This window comes from Papaver somniferum, chromosome 6, assembly GCF_003573695.1.
Source record: "Papaver somniferum cultivar HN1 chromosome 6, ASM357369v1, whole genome shotgun sequence".
NCBI lineage: Eukaryota > Viridiplantae > Streptophyta > Magnoliopsida > Ranunculales > Papaveraceae > Papaver > Papaver somniferum.
Genome location: NC_039363.1, coordinates 122,371,914 through 122,382,992, shown reverse-complemented (window position 1 = coordinate 122,382,992; position 11,079 = coordinate 122,371,914). Strand labels below are relative to the sequence as shown.

At 37.7% G+C, this 11,079-nt stretch overlaps 3 protein-coding genes across 10 annotated transcripts; 1 reads left to right on the top strand and 2 right to left on the bottom strand.

Annotated features, from left to right (window-relative positions):
* Positions 1 to 318: 318 nt before the first annotated feature.
* Positions 319 to 8,598, top strand: LOC113289107 (uncharacterized protein At5g08430-like). 8 transcript variants are annotated; one of them, XR_003330857.1, is made up of 14 exons: positions 320 to 539; positions 1,066 to 1,145; positions 1,638 to 1,821; positions 1,920 to 2,839; positions 3,442 to 3,554; positions 4,027 to 4,086; positions 4,545 to 4,595; positions 4,991 to 5,061; positions 5,361 to 5,608; positions 6,252 to 6,365; positions 6,531 to 6,641; positions 6,935 to 7,346; positions 7,452 to 7,544; positions 7,644 to 8,598. XR_003330857.1 is itself a non-coding variant. In XM_026538281.1 (13 exons), exons 4-13 carry the CDS (start codon positions 2,179 to 2,181, stop codon positions 7,719 to 7,721), a joined length of 1,935 nt encoding a protein of 644 aa, XP_026394066.1. In that variant the 5' UTR covers positions 319 to 539; positions 1,066 to 1,145; positions 1,638 to 1,821; positions 1,920 to 2,178; the 3' UTR covers positions 7,722 to 8,598. The 8 variants fall into 8 exon arrangements, 4 of the variants coding, with proteins under 4 accessions (XP_026394066.1, XP_026394065.1, XP_026394068.1 ...); XR_003330858.1 differs by having other exon boundaries at positions 7,622 to 8,598; XR_003330855.1 differs by having other exon boundaries at positions 7,431 to 7,544.
* Positions 7,811 to 8,419, bottom strand: LOC113291417. The gene has a single exon (XM_026540954.1). The coding sequence runs from the start codon at positions 8,417 to 8,419 to the stop codon at positions 7,811 to 7,813; it is 609 nt and encodes a 202-aa protein (XP_026396739.1).
* Positions 8,599 to 9,344: 746 nt separating the features above from the next.
* On the bottom strand, positions 9,345 to 10,733 carry LOC113291416 (extensin-2-like). Its single transcript, XM_026540953.1, has one exon. It carries the CDS (start codon positions 10,731 to 10,733, stop codon positions 9,345 to 9,347), a length of 1,389 nt encoding a protein of 462 aa, XP_026396738.1.
* Positions 10,734 to 11,079: the final 346 nt, after the last annotated feature.

Below are 11,079 nucleotides of genomic sequence, written 5' to 3'. Positions count from 1 at the left end.
GCAAATTTTGAATGTTTGGTACAAAGTGCACTTAAGGTGAAAAAGAAATCTAACCCACCTGACAGGAGGTGGAAATCACCCAAATGCACATCAACGCATTCTCCTCTTTTGACTGAATCCTAATAGCTGAGATTATGTTTTTTTTCTTAACTCACCTAAAGAAATGAGTCAACAAAACCATCAAATTTCGTCTACATGCTAAATGGTCAAAAGGGCATTCAGGTCTCAAAATTTGTACATCTTCCAGAAGGGGTATTTTTGTTATTATGTGAATTCCTTCCTGAAACAACGAAGAATATTTTTGGTTAATACCAATAAATTATATTTTCCCATAAACATAACACACACGGAGCAAACAATTGCTCCGACTCTGTGTGATATTTCGGACGAAAATTATTCTTCCAAAACCCTAAAAACCTAATTTTTATTAGTGTGTGAAGCTGCATTTTTTTATAGTGATCATATAGATTTTAGTGTTAGTATTTATGGGGATTCGCTGAGTTGTCAGGAGGAAGATTTTCTTTGTGTCTCTAAAAAAGGTAGAATTTTGATTCAATTCAATTTTTTTTTTCTGTAAATATTTGAAGGCTAAGAATTAATTTTTCTGTTGTATTTGTTGTTGAATTGGCTTAATTTTTTTAATGGGTATTTTGTTTTGGTGTATTTGGTTGAGTTGCGCAATAGGTGTTTGTGTGACTTACTGTTAAAGAAATGGGTTTTTCAAAATGCTGGTGTTGTTGTTAATATACTGATGTTACTGTCAGTTAGTATCTTCCAGTTTGGGTTCAGTTATCATGAATGAACTCAAATAGATTAAGTTTTGTGTTGAAGTTTGCTAGTCTTTGAAAGTTATGTTAAAAGTGCTGTTTCTATTTCATTGTTGGAATGTGGAGATCTTTGTTATGTTATATTAGTGTGGTTAGAAGCCATAGTGTATCAAGCACCCTGTGTAAAAAGCTAGAAATCCCAATATAGGCATCAAATATTTCTCATGTACAAAGTAGTATGTTATAGTTAGCAACTGGTACTTATACCTGACTTAGCTCCTTTGTGACTGTTTTACAGGGACTGTCATAAAGCTTTATCACCCTGATTGTGTTGGAAAGGTTCCTCAATTTGAGAAACTGTGGAGCCCTGGATTTGTAGTAAGCACATCACCACCTCTCTTCTGTTATGTTTTTGTTCATGTTCTGTACATACACATACAGATATGTAGCATGGTACTTACAGTGTTTATGTTTTATGTACACAAGCATTCAACATATTGTATTGTATAAATATGTAACCCGGATTCTCCAAGGTTGTCATTTTCTGAGTCTCATCGATGGGATCCTGAAAATATCCATTTTATGTTTCCAAGGTTGTCATTTTCCTGTAATTTCTCTAGGCAGTTGTAAGAAATGTAATATTTTAAAATAGCGAGATAAGTCAATGCTAGGATTTGTTGGTAGACCTATATAAAATTTAGAAGGTTGGTCTAATCTGTATCTAGAATATCATCTATGCTAAGTTAGTTCTGTTTGTGCTGTCATACTCAAAAACTCAGATGGTTTTCCTGCCTACCTAATAAGTAACACCACAACTTTTTCATGTTTCATACTTCGCGTTATTCTAAAGTGTTGATTTAAATCTGGTAGACTCGCATTGCTGCTTCAATTGTGGTGGAGGTCCAGAATTTCATTCTGTTGGCTGTCGGAAAAGCTGTAAGCAAATGTTGTGTTAAGCGTGCGGAGTTTGTGAAGTTCAAAGAGAAACAAAGCTTCTGTGGTCAATGCTTAAAGCTTCTTCTATTAATAAAAATGTTGATTTGACTCTGATGGGGTATGGTTGTTTCCTAAGCGAGCTTTGATCGTATTTAGACAAAACTGTAATATCTCTCAGTATACTGACTTCTGTACCCTGTATCACCTTATCCGCAGGTATCATTAATTATTATCTTGCCCTGCAAGATAAATTTGAAGGACAGGGAAACATAGGAGGGACTGTTTAAGGAATACTTGGATCTAATAAAGGACGTGGAAGGCGTTACTTTACAAAATCTCTATTTCACAGATAGGAGCAAGTTGGCAATCAAAAAGTTGGCTACAATGGCAATAAAAAAGAGCGCTATGAAAAACGTTTGATTCAGATAAACTTTTTGAAGTGGATGAACATTTAGTATCCGGATTTGAAGATAATATGGGGGATCTACCATCACCTTCAATGGATCTATCCAATGGGGTTCCACATCCTGCGCTGACGTCTATGAAAAGAACAATAAGAAATAATAGGGAGTTTATTGGGTGGGGGTCAGCATCTCTCATAGAATTTCTTATATCCATTGGCAAGGATCCAAGCCAGGCTCGTGATGCATTTGATTTGAACATCATCATCAGCGAATATATAACCAGAAACAATCTCATTGGTCGAGAAAAAAAGAAGAGGGTTGCATGTGATGAAAGACTTTATTCTCTTTTAGGGAAGAGGATAGTGCACAAGAATAAAATTCATGACTTGTTGGAACCTCATTTACTTGCTTCGCAAGATTCGTCATCAGAGGATGAGCTGAGCGGTAACTCGGAAGAGAGCGAAGGTGCTTCAAATTCTCGCAAAAGAAAAAGAAGGAGGGGCTTGGACAAGACAAATGGGACAATGGGAATTAAGGTGGCTCCACGTAGCTGTTTTGCTTCTATAGTAACTCAAAACATCAAGTTGGTTTACTTGAAAAGGAGCTTAGTTCAGAAGCTGTCAGAGAATCTTGATACCTTTAATGACAAAGTAGTTGGAAGCTTTGTGAGGGTCAAAAGTGACCCTAATGACTACCTTCAGAAAAATTCGCACCAGCTTCTGCAAGTTACCGGTAGGTTGATGTATTTGTTGATTAGAATGATTTTTTTATCAATAAATTCATTCACTCTTTCTTCAGCGGACATTATGCCCACAATAATTGCATCTCAAATATGATGGGTATGTTCTATGTGAAATGAATATCTGCCACCAGTGGCACATAATAAATCTCATCAGCGCATGATATCTCCACACTATCTATTCAGTAAATGTTATGATTTTGTCAATATAAACTATGTTTGCATTTTTTAATAGGTGAGAGGTTAGGGCATATGCCCCTCCCAATATTTTGGTCAAGCAGTAAGTTTCAAATATGGGACATACTGTGATTACATTTGAGATGCTTTATGGAAATCCGAGGGTTGTACTCGTAGTGACATAATGGTTAGGCAGTAGTGCAATGTAATTAAGTAGATGTTCTGCTGGATGACTGGATTAAACTTTCAACTGCTAGACAAACCCCTCTAGGAATTATACATTCCATGGTGAACAAACGCCATGCATATGATAATGCTGATATACTATTTGCTGTACCTCAGGGATAGATAATGTTGATATATTATTTGCTGTACCTCAGGGATAGATGATGTTGATATAGTATTTGCTGTACCTCAGGGATACAGAAGGATTCGGGGGCGGGTGACAGCTGTACAGGAATTATATTGCAACTCTCAAATATGAGTGACGGTGTCCAGATACACATGCTATCAGATGATGATTTTACTGAGGTGAAACTGCTTTTTCTTTCACTTTAAGTTAACAACTGTACTGACTCTGCTGGGCCAGATGACAGTACAGACCGACTGCTGATTTATTTTATTTACATAGTTGTTAGACTTCTGGTTGGTTGGAGCTCATGGTTTACTGATTGTAGATCTATTCTCCAAGAGATTGCTCAACTTTTCAGTAAATAGAATTTTACTATCCAGAGTCATATAGAATTATTTAGAATTTTGGTCGACTTAGAGTTATCCCTAATAAATGTTCTCAGAGAAACCCTGCCTATGGACTTATCAAGTTAGATCAAGAAAAGGAAAACTTAAGGTAATAATATGCTCCAAAAAGATAGCGTGTGAGATGCCCTTGGATGTTTTTCTCGCCTCTTATTGATTATTAAATTGAGCTGATGCAAGTTCTAGATTTCTGATTCCAAGGGATCCCATCACTTCTCATGTAAACCTGCTTTTGTGTTGTTTGCAGGAAGAGTGCGAGGACCTACGTCAGCGTGTGAAAGATGGTCAGATGAAGAGGCTCTTTACTGTAAGTTTTAACTTTCCTTTTGTCTCCTGTTAAAGTTACTTGCAAATGTTATATGAAATTCCAAAAATAGTAATTCATCATTCTAATCTCCTAACCATGAAGTCACGGTTTCTTAAAAAGATCCTAACGAAGTAATCATATTAGTTGCAACTAAACAATAGTAAACCAGTTGTGTGAAACTCCATTAATTACCTTAGAAATCCTTGTCCTTGGCTAGATTATATCCTATTTTTTCTTCATTGGATTGCTATTGATTAGTGCATGAGCTACATATTGGGAGCCATATAATTCTTTTTTTTGATGGGTGGGAGCCATATAATTCTGCGGTATAGAAATAGTGCTCGTCGTGAAATTGGTAACTGATATGGGATATCATCAAAACTTTCTGTTTTCATGTATTCTGTTATATGTCTGTTGATCAGATGCTTACAGGTTTATCCCTATTTGCCTTTTGGCAGTGCGATGTTGAAGGGAAGGCCAGAGTTCTGCACCAGGATATCACATGTCATGTAAGCTTTCTTGAACCTTGGTAAAAATTTAGAACTATGGTGGTAGCTTTCTCCATTTTGGTTTGTGCCCATCCAGTTGTCTGGACTCACTTATTAACTGTGATGGTGTTGATTGTGTGAGGATTCCTTTTTCTTGATAATATGGTTGACAGTAGTATACTAGAGGATTCCTAAAATGAGCGGCAGAATCCAAATAAAAGAAAAACCTGCTGGACAGGAGTATCATTTTAAATTCAAAGAGGTTTTGTAAGATGTCTTTAACTGTTGATGAATAAAATCCATTTGTGTCATATATAGCCGCGCATTGTAGATTTTAACATTTTCTTGAAACTTTTGTTTTGTACTGCTTATGTTATTCTGGTTGTTGCCTATCTTAATTTACAAATTGTTTTCAGTGGATCGAAAGAGAGCTTGCCCTGTTACAAAATCTGATTGACCGAGCAAGTGAGAAGGGATGGCAAAGAGAATATCCTTCATGACAGTCTTTCTTCTCCTATTGATGAAATTGTAAAAGCTTACCGCAGTATGACTACAATTATGCTCTTACTCCCTTGCTTCCCTCCTTTTTCAGGGCACTTGATAATGTTCTTCTGCAAAGTCTTCTCCTATTCGTGTAACTACTATTCATAAGAGAGATCCCTCATCTCTTGCCCATTAATATTTTCCTCCCTGACTATCTTTTTAGCTCGGCAGCATTTTATAATTTTTATGATTTTCTTGTTATGTATTCCTATAACGTTACCCTTGACTTGCTGGAGATCCTACGCGTTTTGAGTACCTTGAGAGGAGGGCGTTACTTGAGTCATCATCTGAAAAGGAGAAATTGATACAAGAAGTTCCACTAGTAATTGCTGACGAATTCGAGGCTGAGCCTGCTGAGTTGCCTCGAGATGAAAACTCTAAAACTGAATATTCACCTAGATCAATCGCTTCTAGGGATTCAAGATCTCCTGAAGACGAGACCAGAAAAGAAACCTCATCTAGTCCCAAAGATGGTGAAAGTTTGCATGCAGGTATATGATATTTCCATTGCTTAACTATTTGTCATTTTATTTTCTTGTAGTTTTATGAGTGCTGGATGTTTGTCTCCATTACTTAATTTAATATAGGTATTATCCTGTTCAGTCCTACAAAGAATTGATTCTTCCATCTCATATTTCTTAACGAGTAAACCTTGGGAATTCACAGACAATACATATACACATTCTTAACATATAGTCACGTATACATGCCAGACTAGTGAAGTTGAAGTTTGTAACCGTACTTCTTTTATCATCACCACATGATTTTGTTGATGCTAACTCAGCACTTTCTCTAATGATGAAATCTTGAATACTTGTTGATATACACATAAATGCTTATGTTGGAAACAGCTTTGTTTTGTATAACACAAAACATATCGGAGCTAAAATCAGCTGCAGATGTGCATCTAGGGCAAGTTTCTGTTATAATTAAATTTCTTTCTTGATGTGTAAGCTGCTATTCAGAAATTTATTGTAGATTGAAAGGCCGTCTCCCTGTTTTATTACCATTGATGTCTCGAATACGAAGAGTGTAATTTTGCAAGTCAGACAACTCCATTACTAGAAATGTTGTACCATTAGTATTTTCACACTTACTCTTGCTTACTATTTTGTCGTTCTTTTCTTTTTCCAGGTCCCAATTGCAAAAGCAACGGTGTTGCTTATGCAGTTGCTCAATCAGATCTAATTATGAATGAAGTTCCAAATGGGGGAAATGTTGCTGCCGGAGTGGTTGATAATTTACAAGGTTAATGAATTTGATCTATACTACATTTGACATTCAACTTGTGTGCAAACTTAAGTCAAGTGTCGATTTCTTTTGAGCAGGAAGTTCAATATCAGTTGCAACACGTGCTTCTATAAATTTTTCGTGTATATCTTTATTTATATACCATTGTTATCTATCTTTTAGGTCGAGATGGCATAAGTAGCGGCGCGGCCTATGCAGTTGCTAAACTAAACACGAGGAGTAGATATAGAAACCGGGAAATTGTTAATGGCAGATCCTCTGAGGAAGTAGAAGGTTAGTGAATTTATTGCGTGTCTGACTTATTTGTAAACCTTTCTTTAGAACATCCGCATTTATTTCGATTTGAACGGGAGATTCTATGTTAGATTCTATACCAGATGAAAAGTTAGAAGTGAACATCTCCTGGAAATGAATCACAAAGGAACTCGAAAATGATGCTCTATTTCGAAACACAAGACTTAGATTGATTCATTTTCTTATTTGTTTTCTGACACCTGTCTGCTTGGAGTTATTGACCAAGGATTAAACTAATGGTTTTTTTTCTTCTCCGTTGTTTGTGATGATAGCTGCAGCATATGTTTCTGATGAGGAAATCTTTGTTGTTAAGGAAGAGAAAAGTCAACTTCATTCCAGTGGCAATGTGAAACAACAAGCTTCAATAGAGGATGACAAGCAGTGTAACAATGAAACAAACAACAAAGATCAGGATAAGAAAAGAAATATTGTGGTGATTGATTTAGATGATGACGACGACGACGGCGATGCTTGTGGAAACCTAATACTTGATAACCCTGAAAGTTCGATATGGTATTATATAGATCAAGCTGATAAAGTTCAAGGACCGTTCTCAATGAGTTTGCTCAAAGGGTGGAAAAGCAGGGGTTGGTTTGGATCTGATTTTAGGGTCTGGAAAACAGGCCAGACAAAAGAAGCATCAATCCTTCTTACTGATGCAATATCTCAAGTATTCCCTATTAGGTAAGAAGTGTGAGTCCTTTTGAAATCATTTTGCACATACTTCTTTTTAGGGTCAATTTCAGTTACTCATCCATGTTTTGTTAGAGGACGACCAATCTATTGCAGGGAAAAAAAAATTGAACAGTGAAATTCCTTTCATAATGTCGCGAAAAAACATCTTGAATCCTTTTCCTGTTAAAACCCTACTCATCATAAAAGGTTCGGTTATCTTTTCAGAAGTATTTCTCTCTATTTATTTTAGGAATTTTGGCTTTTTGGGGCTTAACTTTTTACAGGAATTGGATCCTGTTTGTACAGAAACTCGGGCTTTTACAGAATAGAATATTTTACTACTACTGCAGCCTGCAGCAGGAGTTGTGCTTTGATCAGATATGAAAACAATCAAATTTGTTCTATTAAGAAAAACAGTTGAATTTCGTATTAAATTTACATTCCGGACCTAGCTAGGGTTTAAACTTTGATTACTACAAATCAGGACGGTAGTTACTGGGGATGTTTTTGCTTTCTGCCGCCATCATTGCCTGGTTTAGATGCATCTTAAGCACGTAGTTATTCTTCTCGAGCTGGTTCCACTTCTGCTCCTGCTGAGCCACAAGTTGTCTCAGTTTCTCCAACTCTTTGTTCACGCCACTGTGTTGTTCAAGTAATGTAAGCACGACCCTCTTCAAGATAATATTTGTACCAGTCGCTTTCTCCAAGTCATATTTCAATTTCAGATTCTCTTTCTCAAGAATCTTTACTGCCTCTCTCCCATTCATGTTTTTTTCAAGAACCTCCAGCAACCTGGAGGTACGTTCTTTAGCTTCATTCATGCAAGAAGCGGTCGTAATCTCAAGCACAAATAATTCAACCCATTCTGAGCCGGTTCTTGGGACGCAGTCTTGATCTTGATGATGAGGAGGGTGCATAGAATCTTGAGAAGATGAAATAGCTACTTGTTGAGATGATGATGATGGTAGATGGTGAACATCGGATTGATATGATCCGATGTCTAGTTGTGTTATCCTGTTGATTAACGTATCCAAATCATTACCACATTCCTGAAAAGCTCTGTCAACAAACTCTCTTTCCATTATCAACGAAGACGTGATGATCAAGTGCAGCAAAATTTATCTGAAGGTTTGATGAGAAACAGGGTTCGTGGTAGAATTGGAATGTATGTAGAGTAGAGAGAAAAAAGAAGTAGAATTTGATACAGCATGGAAACAGACAGTGTGTATTTACAGTGTTGCATCTTTTCCTTTTCTCGATATATCTCGGAAAAATCTGGTTTCCTAAATTTTGAACGGAACACATTAATGGGCTGAACTATAGCCTTGGGCTTGCATTGAAGAATCCAGATCCGTTAGCTTGCTTACAGAAATACTTGCACGTTCAACTGTTTACGCTGGTTTAGTAATTTCAGGTGGCTCGGCTGAGAGTCAAACTGTCGAAGTGAAATATAAACTGCACCTGAGTTATGGATTTAAGTTTTTCTAGTACATAAAATCCCAAGAAAGAAAATTCTATGATACAAGAAAATAGAAGGTGATAAAAGGAACTTGTAAGAATTAAGCAGCGATATATAGATGAAATGAAAAATGTGATAACAAATTTATTACGCCCAAGAAATCATTCACTCGTATATATGAACCAATCTCATGAGTCATGACACATATACGTTGGATTTCTAGTACATAGAGAAAATACAAATCAAAGACATATCAAAAGGAATTAATCCCCGGACTGTTGATCTGCAAAATCAACCTTCACTTTAGAAGTTGGAAATGTGACTCCCGTAAAACATAAAAATTGCAACAAAACTTTAAAAACAAACGGTGAATGGAGAAAGTGGTAAATGCATGTTGCACAAGATGTAACAAAATGAGCTGCTAGTTAGAAAACGTCATTGTTGGTGGAGACCAGTAGGTGCATTTGCGTCCTTGAGAACATCTGCTGGCTGGGCACGTAAAGGAGGTGACGATGGAGGTTTTTGGTAAAATGCTGCGGTGGTGGAGATTAGTAGTTGTACTTGGGGTAACGGGGTTTAGCTGCAGGTGCTGGTAGGGGTCTATGGTAATGTGCTGATGGAGTATATTTTGATGGTTTGGGAGACTTGTAGTAGTATGCTGGTGGTGGTGGAGATGGATAGACATATTTGGGTGCCACGTAAGTAGGTGGTGGTAGTTCTGGGTATACGTATCTAGGAGCTACGTAAGCAGGTGGTGGTGGTGATGGATAAACATATTTGGGAGCTACATAAACCGGTGATAGGTAGACTTTAGGAGCGATGTAAGCCGGTGATGGGTATACTTTAGGAGTAACGTAAGCCGGTGATGGGTAGATCGTGGGAGCAACATATTTGGGAGCAACGTAGGCAGGTAGTGGTGGTGATGGGTACACATATTTGGGAGCTACGTAAGCTGGTGATGGGTATATTTTGGGAGCGACATAAGCTGGTGATGGGTATATTTTTGGAGCGACATATTTGGGGGCAACATAAACTAGTGGCGGCGGTGATGAGTACACATATTTGGGAGCGACGTAAGCTGATGATGGATAAACTTTGGGAGCGATATAAGCTGGTGATGAGTATACCTTAGGGGCGACATATTTGGGAGCGACGTACGCTGGTGGTGGTGGTGATGAGTACGCATATTTGGGAGCTACGTAAGCTGGTGATGGGTAAACTTTGGGAGCGACGTATTTGGGAGAGACGTATTTGGGAGAGACGTAAGCTGGTGATGGATAAACTTTGGGAGAAACATATTTTAGAGCGACATAAGCTGGTGGTGGTGGTGGTGATGGGTACACATATTTAGGAGCTACGTAAGCTGGAGATGGGTAAACTTTGGGAGCGACGTAAGATGGTGATGGATAAACTTTGGGAGCAACGTATTTGGGAGATACATAAGCTGGTGATGGATAAACTTTGGAAGCAACATATTTTGGAGCAACATAAGCCGGTGATGGATAGACTTTGGGAGCAACGTAAGCCGGTGATGGGTAGACTTTGGGAGCAACGTATTTGGGAGAGACGTAAGCAGGTGATGGATAAACTTTGGGAGCAACATATTTTGGAGCAACGTAAGCCGGTGATGGGTAGACTTTGGGAGCAACATAAGCCGGTGATGGGTAGACTTTGAGAGCAACATATTTGGGAGCTACATAAAGTGATGATGGATAAACTTTTGGAACAACGTAAGCTGGTGATGGGTAGACTTTTGAAGGTACATATTGGGGAGTGACGTAAGCTGGTTTAGGATGATATACATTGGCATTTGCAATTGGTTTCTCGTAGGAAGTTTCTTTGTAATTGGAAGTATATGGCTCGTACTCAGCCAATGCAACATTGATTACAAAAACGAAGGCTAAAGCATAAGCTAGAGAGACCGAGAGCCGTGCCATGATGAACAATGGAGGCAAGGAAGAAACTAAAAATATCTAACAAGTTGTTGTTTGCAGAACTTATGATGAAAAGAGAGAAATCTTACCCATTTATATGCGATTACATTTCGATTGACTCAGTTCATATACTTAAACTATTATTAACTTGAATTGTAAAGGGAATCTTATAATGTGTCTGGATTGAATGTATGTCAATGGGACGTGAGGACGCAACGATGGAAAGGGAACTATTCAACTGTGCTTAGTGGAGATGTTGGTGAAATTCGTGGATCAGCGCTTCTTTTGCTCGCAACTGGCATCATATTTAATGTGCGAGCAAGTACTAACTCGAACTGATCAAGCATTC

What these genes read in the sequence shown, in the direction of transcription:
- LOC113289107 (XM_026538280.1), top strand. Translation starts at nt 2,179, where the DNA reads ATGGGGGATCTACCATCACCTTCAATGGATCTATCCAATGGGGTTCCA. An exon ending in AGATGAAGAGGCTCTTTACT is followed by an intron (nt 4,087 to 4,544) that starts GTAAGTTTTAAC and finishes GCCTTTTGGCAG; the next exon opens with TGCGATGTTGAAGGGAAGGC. An exon ending in AGTGGTTGATAATTTACAAG is followed by an intron (nt 6,366 to 6,530) that starts GTTAATGAATTT and finishes TCTATCTTTTAG; the next exon opens with GTCGAGATGGCATAAGTAGC.
- LOC113291416 (XM_026540953.1), bottom strand. Translation starts at nt 10,733, where the DNA reads ATGGCACGGCTCTCGGTCTCTCTAGCTTATGCTTTAGCCTTCGTTTTT.
- LOC113291417 (XM_026540954.1), bottom strand. Translation starts at nt 8,419, where the DNA reads ATGGAAAGAGAGTTTGTTGACAGAGCTTTTCAGGAATGTGGTAATGAT.